This window comes from Paramormyrops kingsleyae, chromosome 8 (assembly GCF_048594095.1).
Source record: "Paramormyrops kingsleyae isolate MSU_618 chromosome 8, PKINGS_0.4, whole genome shotgun sequence".
In the NCBI taxonomy this organism is placed as follows: Eukaryota; Metazoa; Chordata; class Actinopteri; order Osteoglossiformes; family Mormyridae; genus Paramormyrops; species Paramormyrops kingsleyae.
Genome location: NC_132804.1, coordinates 2,387,827 through 2,404,165, shown reverse-complemented (window position 1 = coordinate 2,404,165; position 16,339 = coordinate 2,387,827). Strand labels below are relative to the sequence as shown.

General features: G+C 46.3%; 1 protein-coding gene across 3 annotated transcripts; it reads right to left on the bottom strand.

Annotated features, from left to right (window-relative positions):
* Positions 1–266: 266 nt before the first annotated feature.
* LOC111834555 (monocarboxylate transporter 2-like) lies at positions 267–16,335 on the bottom strand. Of its 3 annotated transcripts, none has more exons than XM_023793983.2 (5): positions 13,046–16,335; positions 12,750–12,967; positions 9,002–9,145; positions 6,401–7,234; positions 267–3,258 (listed from the first exon to the last, which is right to left on the bottom strand). In XM_023793983.2, the coding sequence occupies exons 2-5, from the start codon at positions 12,958–12,960 to the stop codon at positions 2,999–3,001; spliced, it is 1,449 nt and encodes a 482-aa protein (XP_023649751.1). In that variant the 5' UTR covers positions 12,961–12,967; positions 13,046–16,335; the 3' UTR covers positions 267–2,998. The 3 variants fall into 3 exon arrangements, with proteins under 3 accessions (XP_023649751.1, XP_023649752.1, XP_023649750.1); XM_023793984.2 differs by having other exon boundaries at positions 13,871–16,335; XM_023793982.2 differs by having other exon boundaries at positions 12,750–16,335.
* Positions 16,336–16,339: the final 4 nt, after the last annotated feature.

Here is a 16,339-nt window from a genome sequence, read left to right as displayed (position 1 = left end):
TAAACATTTATACAGTTTGCTAAATCCAGACTGAATGAGGGCTAGCAGATAGTTCTGGAAGACCATGTATTTAATGTAGCTTCAATCTACACAGCAAACCAGTCTAACCAGTGACACTCAATTTGCAAATCAAAGTCTGAACTTTTTTCAATGCAACTACAGTTTTTTCAAATAGAACGTAATTATTTTCAGGCTTCGTAATAATCAGATGTAAAAGACAACAGGCATTGATCAAAGGCCATGAGTGAACAAGTAGAGAGCTCAACTCAATTCATTTCAATTTTATTTGTATAGTACAGTTGCATAACATTACATTCTCATAAGCGCTTTATAGAATCTCCACCCAAAGCCCCGACTCAGCAAGCCAGGGGCGACTGTGGCAAAGGAAAAACTCAATAGAAGGAAGAAACCTTGGGAGGAACCAGACTCAAAGGGCAGCAGAAAAAGTCAAATGAGCAATATGGCAAAGTCCCAGTTCACACTGTCTAGCTGGAAGTAAGCTGGGAGTAAGGCAGGCCTCTCTGAAGGGGTTCCTCATGTGTCAGCTCCAAGCTCCGTTTTAATCCAGGTCACCGTGGATGACAGAGTAAGCAGCTTCCCGTCGTCATGTTAGCATGTGTCCTGCTGGAGTCCTGAGTCCCTCAGATTGTCAAAAACCCATTTTGCCAAAAAACCTTTCAGATGTTTTTTCATAATGAGGCCTGAACCTTGTACACGTATTAATGCTAAAAGCGCTAATTAAAAATGCACAGATGCACCCGGTGGGAAAGTAACCTTTGTATTTAATGCGACAGGATTATGCTAATATGGATGGCGTTGGGGATGTGAATCTCGACCCCAGATTCATCAAGTCTAGTGTCCTTGCAGGGAACTGGAGGGCCGGTGTGGAAATGCAGAGGTTCATCTTCACAGCAGACGTTTGCCCATTGGCCTTTCAGAGAAGTATCACAGAATGCGGGGACAAACCGCAGCCTTTATCTAATCAGCGCGATTAGCCATTTGTACTCTCCGTAAAACACCATGATGGAGGCAGAGCTCTCCAAGCGCTAAGCCTGCACCCCCGTTCCTGCCTCCCCCCTTACTTGGGGAGTCTCTCCCAGATTACCTCTCTGTACCCTTACCCACTTGGGACTCTAGTCCCCCAGGAGCCAAAGTTCCTCCAAGAAGCCGGACCTAGTTGGAGTCAGAGATTGAGGTTGACTCGCCTCATTTCTGCTTGCAGAACGCACGGATATGGCCTCGTCACATGGTGCCCCCCCCCCCAACTGGAGAGGGCTCTATGACACATGCAGGTTTCTATTGGGTCCCCAAGCCCTACAAACAGCCTTGCTTAATGGGGTCACCTTCCCATTGTATTCCACAGTGCCGCGCATTCCGAGCCACACCGCGAGCAGTCACCGCACCGCCAGCAGTCACCTCGCTGTGCCGCGGCACTCTGGGCCAGGCTCGCCCCACCTATTCAGGGCCAGCCCACCTTCACCTTTCTGCAGAGTGACAGCAGCTTCAGTCACCGTGACGAGCGTGGTTAGGGGGACGCTGAAGGGCATGGGCTGCGGGCCGTGAAAGTTTTGAGTTTGGGATGCTGGTGGGCGGGGCTGCCGGAGAGTGGGGGGTACGCTGCCTCAGCAGGAACCCTGCGTCTCTGGGGCCCCTCACCCGCCATCCAAGGGCCCGTCCAGGGACCTCCAACATGGATTGTAATTTATTTACCGCTTTGGCGATTCGCTGAGTGTCAGAGGCACCATGCAGCTACAGGCACTGGCCCAGAACTTCCCGCAGGGTGCCGGCCATGCATTATTAGGCACTCACACCCTTAGATGTGACATTTCAGCGTCGTCCCTAGGCTTTGTAATCGCTGTGCAAAATTAAACTACCGCGGTCGCTTCACAGGAACAAAAAGCAATTTGCCTGTAAATCATATATACCAACGTACTTCTTCTGTTTGCTGGTTTCACACAGACCACAGGCAGCAAAAGACAGGCCTATCTTTAACATTTACCCTTTTAGAATTGGAGTGTAATTTTTATGACGCTCATTTTCACAAAGAGCCCAGCAGGTGAAGCTGTCTGGATAATGGGGGCACTACCTGCTTCGACATGACGCAGAGAATCTGTCATAAGATATGGAACTTCACTGAAGTCTCACTGTAGCATCTATATGCCCATAGCTACCAGCTGACTTGACGTTTTATATTTGCTCAGACAAAATATACATTTCCTTCAGATGGGGCTGGATTACAGATAAATGACTCTCTTCCAAGGGTAGCATATGGTTATTTAATGCTGAGCGGTGTCCTCTGAGGTAGCTGAATTTCAGTGCAACATAGAAATTGCTAGAATGAATTTGCTAATGCTGGGTTTTACAACATCTCACATGATTTAAAAATAAAGACAAAAAAACTCTGATGTATTGTACATTGTGTTCCTGATATACAATGATGACCCATAAGCAAACTGATTTATCACCATCCAGGGACGTCAGACTGCTGTACTGCTGACAGCAACTAAAATGGCTGATAATGACGGAAGATCGTAGGTTATTATGTGTTCGTTTTCGGAACCCACACCCACTTTTTTCGTCTTCTTGGTCGCCAGATACGTGCAGAATTTTAAAGCAAAGAAAAACTAGACCTTGTAAAAAGAAGCGATATTTGCGGCCTGCGTGTGACACTGTGACAGTGTGACAGTGTGTCCCTCTGCTCCTGTAATTTACACACAATGAGGTGAGCGTATAGGGTTAGCCTGTCACTGCTGTGAAAAATGCATCCGGCCTGACATGAAAACTAAAAGGGGCCTTGGGGGGGGGCGCGGGGGGGAGTGTTTGTGTTTCGCTTTACTGGTCTTTATGTTCTTCATGTCTGTAGTAGCCTGATGAACCGGAGGGGAAGTATTTCTAATTATGGCACCGTCACAGGGAAGCCAGTCCCAGAGCAGAGCGCAGTCCACAGTGGGACACCCGTCTGACAGGTGTCATCGGTTCCATGGAATGGTCCACATGGTCATGTATGGGTGACCCAAGTCTCCGGCCGGCCAGCCTCCTCCACATGCTGTCCTTGGCCAGTGGCACCCGCTTCCTCCGCTGCTGCCCCCCCCATGGCACACAGCTCCTTCACCTCCGCAGCCAGCGCCCGCTGCTCACACTCCAGTAGCCGGTAGTTGTAGAAGTTCATGACGAAGAGGAAGAGCCCGGCGCTGAGCATCACCCCCCCACACAGCAGGTACATGGGCTTGTAGTCACCGAAGACGTCCACCAGCGCCCCTGCAGGCGATGCAGTGTAATTACACCACCGGGCATGCATCGCTATAGCATAAATACTCCTAATGCCAAAGACTCAAGAGTATCAAACTGCTTCAGCATAAATCACATTTCAAATAGAGATGACAGCTACTCATATTTTGAACATCAAAATATACACGCGTTACGGGGATTCCGCAAGGACAGCCCCCCCCCTCTAATGCCTGGCTGTCCCTGCCACTGACTGCAGCTATTCCTGCTCTTTACGGGTATTTATTCATGTTTCTATATACAATATTAATTTTCCACATCAGCAAGACCCATAAAAATTTGACGATTATAGATTAAACAGGCCGTCAGGTTTGCCTGTGCTTCGCATAAAGATTTCTCCTTATTTCTATCACAGATTAGATTCTGACTCCTTCTGGGTTTACATGAAATCCATTCCACATCACACCCTATAGATGTTGCAGCAGTTTCTATGACACATGGCTCTTAAAGTTAAAATGTGTAGAGCCTTCATACATATACCTAAATTCCATACGACGATACAGCACAATGTGATCTGATTCAAAAGGAAAAGACCCTAAATGAAAATATAAAGAGGTGACTTTTTTCAGTCATGGTCACATGCCTGCAGCCGCATGCAGCCTCGTCATGCGGCTTCATTATCTGAATGGCTGAAGGGTTACTCTGCTATCATGGCTAATCGATGACCAGCGCCGGCTGCATCTTAGCTACAAGTGTGACTCATCAAGCAGAAGGGAAACAGGCCCGAGGCTTGCCGGCTGCTCAGGGGCGCGGACATGACCGGACGTATTTCAAATCAACTGCAGAAACGCTCCCCACATCATATCCCATTAAAAAGCCTTTCCCCTGTAATTGAGACATTAAAAATGTATATTTAAAGAATGACTGACGATCCTCATGTGATGACAGGGAGGGAGGAATGTAATTAAACCCAGGCCTCAGGTGCATGCTGCGTCTTAGCCCTAATCCCGACATCTAGCCAGCCCATTTTCCCGCCACCTTTCCCATTGAGTGTGTGGGAGCCAGTGATAAATCAATTCTGCGGCCCGCTCATGCCCACAGTCTGCCAGACGCACCCGCCGGGCCACCGGGTTCCGATAACCGGCGAGTATCAGGAACTGCAGGAGAACGAGGGCTCACCGGTGAACAGGCTGGAGCATGGGAGCGTGGTGCGAGACAGAGATCCAGCAGAAGCTAGCGGTCACATTGACGTGCGATGGGGGGTAAGGGAATGGCTGTGTGGCTCCTCCCTAACCTTTCAGCTGTACCTTCAACCCGCAATGGATGCTAACGTATCATTAGCACGCAAAGCTCACCGCCAACCACACAGACATATATACTGACCATAGTCTATTATTTCTTGCATAAGTTACACTTCACTTAGCCTACTTTTTTTTTTAATCTCCCTCTCGAGTTTTTTGCCTCAGAGTGTAAGCCGATAGGCCCCTTTATCTCTCATTCTGGAATGCAGACATTGATGTGGTTAGACGTTGGATTGATTATCTGCAGCATTATAAATAAACCTGCCAGGCTCTTATCGCAGGTAATCATCTAGAAACATCTAGAAACACTGGCTTTGTGCATTTGACACGGACCCAGTTGAGCAATTGTTATAATTGGTGATCTACACAAGACGAGACTGCTTAGAGTAATCGCTGGACAAGCATTGAAGTGGGTCGCAGGTTAAACAAACAGGCAGAAGAACAGGATCTTAATGAGTCACCTTCTGCACAGGAGTCACGGCCAGTGACTCACTCTGCCCTCAGCTCACACCGTCCCAGCTTGAAGGCTTACAACTGATTGATCACATTTCTCCTTTAGTGTGCGCTGAGGACCACCGTCGTCATTAAAGCGGCCCTCGATTGGGCCGGTAATTATGGCCATCTGGTGAAGCCGGCTCCTTTTTAATGTATTTGTTGCTTAATTATCACACAGGTAAGGGCCCTTAATGAATTTCACTCAGACTTCACTCATTAAGCGCCAAGCTAAAGGCTAATTACAGCAATTTCCATCTTTTCTTTCTAATTAGGCTGACCCGGAGGTTGGGCTGTGGTGCGAGCAGGCGTCTCGTAACGAGGGAACTTGTAAGGGTAAATGTAGCGCCCGTGGCCTTCCAGAATGCCGAATAATCACGCAACACGTAGGGAGGCATTTATTTGCTCCATTAGATGAGCACCTGTGAGTGGGTCATGCAAAGAACACAGAAAGCCTATAAATTTATACCTCATTAAAAACCAGGCCTACAGAGGGCCGTAATAAAACACCCCATAGCCAGTTTCTATGGGGAAACACCTTTTTATTTACTAATTCTTTGGAATTAGTTAAGTGTTTTCCAAATTCTGAGATTTATGAGACTATTTACAAGGTAATAAATCTGTTACATACATGTAAATGAGATTTGCACAACTGAAAATCTCACTCCAACCAGCTGAGCAAACTTGCCAGCCCTGTGTTAGCTAAAGCTTCCATTAAGTCATTTGTGGGCAGCAGTGGTAGTGGAGCCCTGTGGTCACATGACTCAGCAGAGATTTAGTCTTGTAGCTGATTTGTGCAGCCGGGAGACTAATGTCACGCTAATGGTTCATAGGAGATCATGGCAGGGACTGTTGAGAGCAGCAAAGCATGGAAGCTGATTCCTCCGGCGCGAAAGTCGGCGCGCCTCGCAGGGGAGGCCGGGTAGAACAGGCGGGCGCTGGGAGACCATCATTACACTTACAGGCTCTTAGCACCAAAAAACATTCCATGATGTGTGCGGGGGGGCCGTATCCTCCAGCGAACGCGCCCTGGAAGCCGGAGCGTCTCACCCGGCAAATAAGCGTGACCAATTACGGCTTTTCTCTGGCCACACTGAGCCGAGCTCCTGCCGACTGACGATAATCCAGTTGTGCTGGAATGTCTCACCACAAAAACCACTCAAATGGTTTCATAGCAAATCCGTATAGCCAGGAACTATATTATGATGTCACTCTACTCCCTCATTTATTTACCAACCGTTTTAGTCTCCAACCGTATCCCGGGAGTTATAAAGCACATGCATGTGATTTTTATCAAGACCTAGAGTGAAGAGCCTTCAAGATGGGAAGCAGCTCATGGGGGGGGGGGGGGGGGGGAATTTCAGGACACAATGGACACTCACCTCCAACTGGTGGTCCGAGCAGCACAGGACAACACTCCATGATGGTGACAAGCCCAACGGCACTGGAGAATCGCTGTGCGCCAACCAGGTCCATCAGGCACTCGAAGAGCAGGGCGCAGACCATGCCGAACGCCACCCCAAAGAAGAGCGAGTAGGCCACCAGGCCCCCGTAGCTGGTGACCAAGGGACACAGCAGGTGGCACACGCCGTTGTAGGCCACGGCAAAACTGAACAGATACTGGATCCGTGGTCGGACCCACTTGGTGTTGGCCAGCAGACCTGTACTAGGGCGGGAAACCATGTCCACCATGGCCAGGATAGAGAGCAGGAAGGCAGCTGAGTACTCGTCGATGCCCTGGTGCTTGGCATAAGGGGCAAGGAAGACGATGGGGGCAAAGAAGCCAAAGAACATGACCACATTCCCCACCAGGTAGATGAGGAAGCCACGGTGCTTGAAGAGTGAGAAATCAACGAACTTGCTGACGTTGTCGATGCACGTCATCCTCTCCGGCTCTGACACACCGACAGAACCGTTCGTAGAATGGAACCCAGGAATGGTTCCGGTGACCTTCTCGGCCGGCCGCCGCCCTGCTTTTCCTGAAATGGGCCTCATCAGCGCTCCGGCTACACAACAATTCAACAGCATAGCCCCAAGGATGAAGAACCCCCCCCTCCAGCCGAAATGATCAAAGAGGAACTGATTGAGGGGGGCCAGGGTGGAGAGGAAGACAGGGCTTCCTGCCATGGCCAGGCCGTTGGCGATAGGCCTCCTGGCCAGGAAGTACTGCCCGATTATGGTCAGAGACGGCTGCAGGTTAAAGGACAGACCGAGACCTGCAGGATAAAGGGGAGAGAAATGTAAATGATTTCAATTTGCATACCCTAATTCTCAGATGCCTGTACCACCAGATTAAATTATGACTGAATGTACTTCATTGTAAATTAAGGTTCCATCTCATTTCAAATCGCCAACTGAAACCTCATTACTGGACACAGTCATTTCAGAAATAATTTATCCATTTAAATAGTAATAAATCACGACTCAAAGTCATTCGTTCACTACCCTTCTTCCTAAAGGTCCAATTAAATTGTTTCATTCTGGCAATCAGTGTTTGACTCCTCAAAATGAGTCTTCACTCTGCAAGTGAAAGTTCCTAGAGTGGACTGATTTGTTTAAATCATTTCAAGGACTTTGAAAACATCTACTACAGTTTCTACTGTTTTTTATACTTCATACCTGAGCTTAATCTGTATATAAGCAAAAAACAAAACAAAAAAATGTATTCCTTATATCATTTTACTCTAAAATGGGCCTAAGTGAAAAGTCTTTCTGTTTTCTGAGAACCCTAAGAAACTGAGGGTAACTGAGACCGTCTTCAAAGATAAACGGAACCACTTAGATCCAATTGATGACAGGACAGAGCCCAGCGAGCGGCCCGTTCAGAGAGGCAGGCAGAAAGGGCCACGCTCTGTGAGGCGTCCTGTCTGTTGAACCATTTGTCAGTCCCTGTCAGAGCATTGAGCAAATGGCCCATCCCCCCCCAATAGGCATCTGCTGCCAGGGCAACCAGGTAAACTTCTGCCGGCTTCCAGAACACAGGCCCCAAAGTGGGACGTACTCGCTCCATGAGCACTCACGGTCACCGCACCCCCACCCCAATTAATTCTTCACAGCCGGCTGTTTGCCAGGTAATGAGTCTCGCAGGTGGCTCCCCAGGGACAAGCGCCCCCTCGGTAGAGCCCATCACTCAGCACACCCTCAGGAGTGGCCATCAGCGGAGCTGCATCCGCTCGCAGTGCCACCCCATGGCCATCAGCGGAGCTGCATCCGCTCGCAGTGCCACCCCATAGCCATCAGCGGAGCTGCATCCGCTCGCAGTGCCACCCCATAGCCATCAGCGGAGCTGCATCCGCTCGCAGTGCCACCCCATAGCCATCAGCGGAGCTGCATCAGCTCGCAGTGCCACCCCATAGCCATCAGCGGAGCTGCATCCGCTCGCAGTGCCACCCCATAGCCATCAGCGGAGCTGCATCCGCTCGCAGTGCCACCCCATAGCCATCAGCGGAGCTGCATCCGCTCGCAGTGCCGCCCCATAGCCATCAGCGGAGCTGCATCCGCTCGCAGTGCCGCCCCATAGCCATCAGCGGAGCTGCATCCGCTCGCAGTGCCGCCCCATGGCCATCAGCGGAGCTGCATCCGCTCGCAGTGCCGCCCCATGGCCATCGCCATGCCCCCGCACCACAGAGGACAGAGAGCGAGCGGGTTGTTTAACACTGAGCACGGGGCGGGAGGGACAGCAGGCCTGAACAGGCCTGAGCAGCTTCCCCTGTTGCGTGGAAAATAATTCAGCTTGGAAGATTAATATGAGACCAATCACTGGGGGATGCAGACTTTGTGTAACTCCACTACCCACAATGTACCACGCAACCCCCATGTCATCAACTGGCAGCTGCCCCCCCCTAAATAAAATATGTCCATATCCTTCCTCCATCTCACAAGCACAACATTTTCATTCTGAACTCGGGAAGGTTAAGGTTTGTCACACATTTATATCATCACAAAAACTGTGCGCTCAGAAGAGAGGAATTCTGCATAAATACCTCCGATGACTCCGATACATATGTACAGATGCAAAATGGTGCTTCCAAAGGAGGCAGTCACCATGGCAACGCCGCACATAATCCCCCCAGCTATGACCACGGGTCGGCTGCCATGCCGGTTCACCAGGATGCTGCTGAAAGGTCCTGAAGAAAACAGGAAGAGGATGGAAACAAAAGGAGAGAGACAGGAGGTAAAAGCAGCATTAACCTCTACAGATCAGAGGCATCTCTCTTCCAGATCTCAACAAGTCGATCCACAAACCCATTAGCGAATGCAGACCAAAGATGATTTAGAAATCTGGCTGAAATCCTCTTCTTTGAGCATCCTTTCTGAAGAACTAAAGATACTTTAAAACCTTAACACAATCTTAATTAGGGTTAATCGATGGTTACTGTGGCCCATGTAGACACAATACAGACCATGGCCTGTGGCTCTGGGAAAGGAGATTTCCTGAAAACTGCAGAAGACAGGAAGGCAATGACCTTCCTCTCAGGTTCAGGTAACACTTTCAAGCCTGTCGGCCAGGGTCATGTGACCAGCAGCGATTAATCACAGTGTGGGTCATGTGACCAATGATTTGGGTCTCTGTGTGCCCAGCAGCATGATCACATGATCACTCAGGCAGGTAGCGATAACGCCTTTGCAGTAGGTAACAGTCAGTGACTCACATAGAATGGGTTGGCGCACCGTGCAGGACGCCCAAGTAAAAGCATGAGTCATGACGTCATTAAACTTCTTAGCATGAAACCAGATCATACAGCCCGGGGGGCTGAGTTTTGGTAACATTTATGGGGATTGCCGTGTTTCCAGTACAATCTGTGGCTACGGAGAGCCATATTCCACATTCGGCTCCTGGTTTCAAAGCTGCTTAATTTCAGCATCAATTATGCTTCAAAATGATAGATGTTAATTATTCCAGCACGTAATTTGGTAACGCATCGCTGTGGTTCCGGACAAAGCTGCCATCGAGCTTTTCCAGAATCACAATAACAGGAAAGTCGACATTAAGAGGATCATGCGTCCGGCAGGAAACAAGTACGAATCATTTCCATACGCACATTTAACATGATGGTTCACTTTCATGCAGAGAGAAAGACACGGCTTCTGCCATCTTTCAAATCCAATATTCATTAGCTAATGATTTCGAAAAACTGTAATAATGCTTACACTGCTACACGGATCAGGAAAGCTTTCCAGTAATGTTCACTTATTCTGAAGCTCAGTGACCCTTCCACTATAATTAAGGAACCGGTTGAACCAGTATTTCTGCAAGGAGCAATATAAACTGACATGACTATCAGGTTTGTAGTCATTGTCGCTGTCTCTGGAGAAGTTCAGAATAACCTAGAATACATAGTTATACAAAACAATCCGTGACTTTATTGAGAATAGATAATATATAAAATTACAGAGTATATACACCATAAGGTTAAGGTTATTACTCTGAATTTTTTTTAAATCTCAGCTGAACCTGAAGCACCTGGTCTGAAACTAGCTGATGTGTGTGACAGCAGAAGTGAAAAGGTGATGACACAAAGGGCAACTTCTTGAAATCTTCAAATCAGAATGCTACCAGCCGATCACGTGACCCACTTGGAGCTTCAGCATCCATGTTTCTGGTGTCTGTCTCCCTGGCAATAGATTTGCCCTTCTCTGGTTGGTTGTTGCCAACTGTCCTTCATCTTGATTGGCTGTCCTGTGTCTCACCTGGTTGCCCACTGACAGCAACATTGCCTGGCAATATTGCTGAAAAAGTGCATCACCACCTTGAAATATGAGACTGGAGCCGGAAAGAAATTTTGGGCCCCATGAATTGCCCTAACACCCCCCCGCCCCAATGCCACCCCCCCGCCCCAATGCCACCCCCCATGTCATATACATCCCATTTCTATACTGACTGGTTCCAAAGCCAGGAGTTTACGTCGGCCTAGTTCCTGGACCTTCTGATGTTCACTGACCGAGTTAAGTCATGTGAAATAGCAGTCGGGGGGGGGGGGGGCAATTTCATAAGTTTAAATATTTAAAAATATATGGTTTATTTTATTTTTGGAAATTAACCTCTGCAGGACCCCCAATGTGCATCCCAGTGGCGTTCTGGACTGGGGGTTGGGACCCCCCCCACCTCCTAGTCTGTTACATATTACTCACATAAACATTGTGTCTATTACAAATTGCACATTTTACAGATGGGCTTGAGTTAAGGCAATTTAACAAATATTATCAAATGTTTTTTTTTTTTTTAAATATAGTTAATATGAAACCACAGCAGTTCTTTGAAATGACGTTAAATATTAAATAAGCACATCCTTAAAGGCTGTGTGGGCAGAGAAATGTCCATTTCTGTGTTACTATGATCCCGAGATGAACTCCACTCTTTGCTACATTAAAGAGATTAAATTCTTCGGACACAGGTGAGACTTGTGTACTGAAAGATTACATATTGCTCAGGATTACTGGGCTTCCGATGCTAAATGCTCATTGTCCTTCCTGCGTTTTTAGCTACCTTTCAGCATCTGAAGGTTGGAGAGAAGTATCTCTCTCAATATATGGGAAGAAAAGGGCATCTTGTGGGTTATTAGTCTGAACCATCTATTGGAGAACCTGCCGCTGAGGATGTCACAGCCCCTGATGTCTACCGCTACAATCCCGCCACTGCTGACCTACGCCGTCACCTTTAGACCTGGAACTCGTGTCCCTTCTGCCACTGGATGACATTGCAAAATAGAGCCAAGGACAGAATGATGAAGCTTGGTGCCTCCGCGTTTGTACATGGGAATATTTCACCTGCATTTTCTCCGCTGCTTTTGTGAGCGAGTGAGAGAGAAAGAGGGAGTAAGACAGCATTGGCCAGTAACCTTGCACAGTGCTATAATAAGCAATCCGGTCCCAATAAATAGCTTTCGGAAGACGGTATCTCACAAACTGACAAGGAGAATTAAACATTTGCACAAAAAAACTGTCAGATTTCTGAAAGACTATAATTTCCTTTTTTACATCAGAAAATTTTCAAGCTGGCCATTTCTCACGGAACTCTGTTTAAAAATGAACTGTTGGTGATGGAACTGGGAGGCAGGTCTTACAGAAAATAGCCTTGAGGAAAAGAAACATCAGTCAGTCGTGGCTGTTTGCACAAATAAAGAGGCAATGAGTGTCTGCATGACCTCCTTCCCTCCTCCACTGTGGAGAAAAAACGTCACTCAACTCAAAATTCATGTCAGACACCCAAGCATGGAGGTGTGTGATTTTAGAGCAGAGACACCAGGCCTGTCCCCTGTAAAATGTCCCCTGATACAGCTACTGTAATGATGACATTAATGAAATGAAGCAGTACCCAACCCCATGGCTCATTTGACTGTGAAAAGTTTTGTGTGGCAGACAAGGAAGCAGGCAATCGTCTGCATGAAACACAAGAACCTGTGTTTCCTTGGCAAGGCATTCTACAGGTATCAAAATTCAGCCCACTGGGCCAGTCCATCACCACAAGCTTTCTAGACAAACCTGCAATCAATAGCTGTTCTGAAAAATTCAAATTAGGATTCAAAGACCATTATGAATTTTACTACAATACCTAAAGGTATACATTAGATAAAGGGTTGGTAATTTTACAATCAAGACTCACGATTGTGCTGCGACCATAGCCAAATTAAATGGCTGAAAGATGGATGGGTTGTGGACAAATAAAACCACACTGACGTCCTGTTTCAACTTGTGGCGCCTCCTTGTGGCTGTACTGTTCATAACACCTACCTCCCGCATACATGGTAGCCAGCATGATAGAGGACACCCAGGCAATCTCGCTGTAGGACACTGAGAAGTACTCCTGGATCTCCTTGAAGTAGATGGTCAGGGCTTTGGGAAAGGCGTAGGAGAAGCCTATGGAGATGAAGGCGCCGAGCACCACGGCCCAGCCCCACCCGCCGTCCGGAGGTGTGCTAGCCGAAGACGCTGCTGCGGACATTATCAGTCTGGAGCAACAGGGGGAAACGGTTATGTTTGTGGCCAAAAGAAACCATTAAACCTTTTAATTTCCTTATTACTGTTACCTTGGGAAGATGTGTTAAGATGATCGGGCTGGTTTTCAGATGCGAATGTTTCCAGTACGTTATCCACGTTTATTCATACTCGGAACACATCATGGCCGATATAGTTTGTAATAAATGTATGATTGAGTGGTCTTTCGTGGGAAATAAGTATGCATTCTTTGATATTAATTTTGAGATTGGAAAATAAAACGGTTGTCAAAGCAAAGGAATGCCTTACTGTATTGTTACTAAGTTGTACGATGATAAATGTATCCATTACATATGTTTCAAAGATAAAATTCCTTTAAATAAGTTAAGCTTTAAAACATCTAATTAAAGCGTGGACTCCGACTACGAACTTAAATTTAAGGTAGATGTTTAATCGTTTAGACTGCATTACAAATTAAAATCATTCGCGTGGAATCGTTTGTGATTTTACTTGCATGTTTCGCGCCTTATTTTCAGAAGTGAGTATTTTATAATACATTGACTTCTCTCAATCATCGCAACGTGATTGAGACAAAATATTCATTTCAGTGGGCTGCCGGAGAGGTATTTGCCGTATAAATTACAACTTGGTAGGCTTGCTTAAAAACGCAAACTTACCAAATCTTTAAAACGGTATTTCAAAGTTCTTAACCTTTTAAGGGCAGAAAATCGCAATGACTGGGTCCACTTGTACCGGGAAAGACTAACTCGTGGTAGAGTTTGTAAGTTATAGAGCATTAGCTGGCCGTCGGCGGATAACGTCACACACGTGGGGGATCCGGATTAAGGTTCGCCCATCCCTCCCCACGTGCGCCGCACACTAAGCGAAAACATCGGAAATAAAATATAGCGTCTTACCGATCGTAGATGTTATGCCGTGGTGCCTCCTAACTGGCGCTGAACCCAGCTTAAAATACCTCTAGTGACAAATGTGACTTCCTTCGATCGCAAGTGCTGACCCTGCCCCTAGTGTTAACCCCTAGTGTTAACCCATAGTGTTCACCCAGAGCAAAGGGCTTTTCACCCAGAACTCCACATTCATACTTAGGCCCACACAGATAAGTAGGCGACCTAATGGCTTAACGTCTCTGCATTTCTCCTACTAAAAAGTACAGTAAACATTAGACCTCAGGGTTCAATTACCGTTCACTTTAGCTTAAATAGGAGCCACACGACAAACTCGTTTAACTTATTTATTTTCTCCCATGTAAATCCCATACGGGACCAAGTAAAAATGAAATTCCCAGCAATACCACATTATTTAAAAAGTGAGAATTCAGTTTGTTTTATCCATTTTTATTCTCAAAGTATGTACGGAATGAATTTCACAGTACATCACAACTTTTTCCATGATAGAAAACTCGCATAGCAAACAATCATGTAAAAAAAAAATGGTGGTATACCATTCTCACTGGTACTTAGTGCCGTACAGGTCATGTTCAAAGCCCAGAGCTTTTACATAAAATTAAAAAACAAAAACAACCCTTTGAAACAATCTCGCATGCAAAATTTGAGTTGTCCAGTTCTTTAAACCAAACTTCATATGCACTCTGCAGGAATTTTATACATTGGGAGAAAGCAACCATTTCTGATCTCGATGTCACGTTGTATACACTTTCTGTAGCTAATCATCCATCTAACTAATCAAACCAAGTAAATAGTAAATATATAAAATAAAAAACACACACCACTAATTAAAATATATTGGGGGTGGAGGAATCACACCTATTCTTCAGGTTCCAAAACCTACTTAATCTGTGCAAGTAGAGCAAACGTATTGTACAGTATGATACACATTTAGCAGAGTTACAGTACTGTGTATTGATATTATCCTGAGAATTGTCCATTTCAGTTCCCCTAATCTTGCAGCAGAATGCCTGAACTCCCTAAACACAGACATGTTCATTAAGAGAAGACACCAGGGACCCCACCATGGGTATTTAATCACATGCTGCGCTTCCACAGGATGGGGGTGACAGGTGGCAGGCTTCATGAAACACACACCCCTATGGTGCTTCTGAACACGGGTTTGACACAGAGACACAGTGTGTTACAAAGCACACAGCACATCGTGACTGGCTTTAAGACTGTTTGCAGTTCGAGTTTAGCGGCATCTACCTCCGAGCAAGAAATTCTGAAACGTAGTGCAAATATGAAAAATTAATGGAAACACCTTAAATTCCTGACAAGTAGTTTAAATGGTGAAAACAAAAGGATGATGCTTGGATGTGATCTCTCTACACTGTACAAGATTGTCAAAAAAAAGCAGCACCAACAGTTTAGCTTGTATTAAATCAGCAACATGTCCTGCAGCACGTATAACCAAGGTGGATATTTACAGGTGTGCACCTTTCGGTCTCGCGCTCGATGAGAAGCAGGATGGCTCCACAAAGCCTGTGGTCACACTTTTCATCCCAGAGCAGAAAATGGAGCACCCAGCCAGCGGGGACAGCGACACGCCAGTGCTGCGGCACAACTCGGACAAAAATGGCCCCGATCAGGCCCGACATTGACATTGTAACAGGAGGTACGGTGTCTATGCCTGAACACCCTATCACCATTCTGTTCATTATTGCTTCCGGACACCAAACGGATGCTACGAAGAGGTATTTGAAATGCGTTTCTGAAACCTGTTAATCATAGTTTGATATTAGACAACGAGGTGAGATTACGAGAAACTGGTAACAGAGTTGGAAACATGCTACAGAAACCAGACGACACCTTTGCCAAAGCTAGTCAATCCACACAGTCAATATATACGGCTCAAATCCTCATTTATTGCGTATTGTGAAATCGGCCCGATGCTGATAAACGCGCGGATGCGTTCATTCTAGCCTTTTTAAAAGCGCACCCTTCACATTTACATCCAGAATTATAGCTTCCATAGCTACACGACTAAATATTGAACAGCAATATGACAAATGAATTCGATTCAATGACTGTTCGATTCAACGGAAATGCTTAATTTGCCCAGAATGACTTGCTGGCTCTTTAAAAATGTATTATGCTTATTGATATATATGTATATAAAGAACAGGCACTCCCCAGAACTACCTAGCTAAACGGACATGTTCATTAAAAAAAAATATAAATAAAACTGATAAAACACTGCCCCTTGCACCAAATCTTCACTATTGGAGCATCAACTTAAAAGATAACTACTAAACACAAATGAGGCATAGTTCAACTTAGGAAAATTAATATAACAAAATGAACTTAACAAGCAGCACTGTCGATCATACCCGTATATACGCAGTATACATTTTCACAACGTGACCTCTTTTCTATATCTTTCTATATCTCTCTATATCTACATCTCTCTTCCTC

What these genes read in the sequence shown, in the direction of transcription:
- LOC111834555 (XM_023793982.2), bottom strand. Translation starts at nt 12,960, where the DNA reads ATGTCCGCAGCAGCGTCTTCGGCTAGCACACCTCCGGACGGCGGGTGG. An exon ending in GGCTACCATGTATGCGGGAG is followed by an intron (nt 9,146 to 12,749) that starts GTAGGTGTTATG and finishes TGTTTTCTTCAG; the next exon opens with GACCTTTCAGCAGCATCCTG. An exon ending in GCTCGGACCACCAGTTGGAG is followed by an intron (nt 3,259 to 6,400) that starts GTGAGTGTCCAT and finishes CATCGCCTGCAG; the next exon opens with GGGCGCTGGTGGACGTCTTC.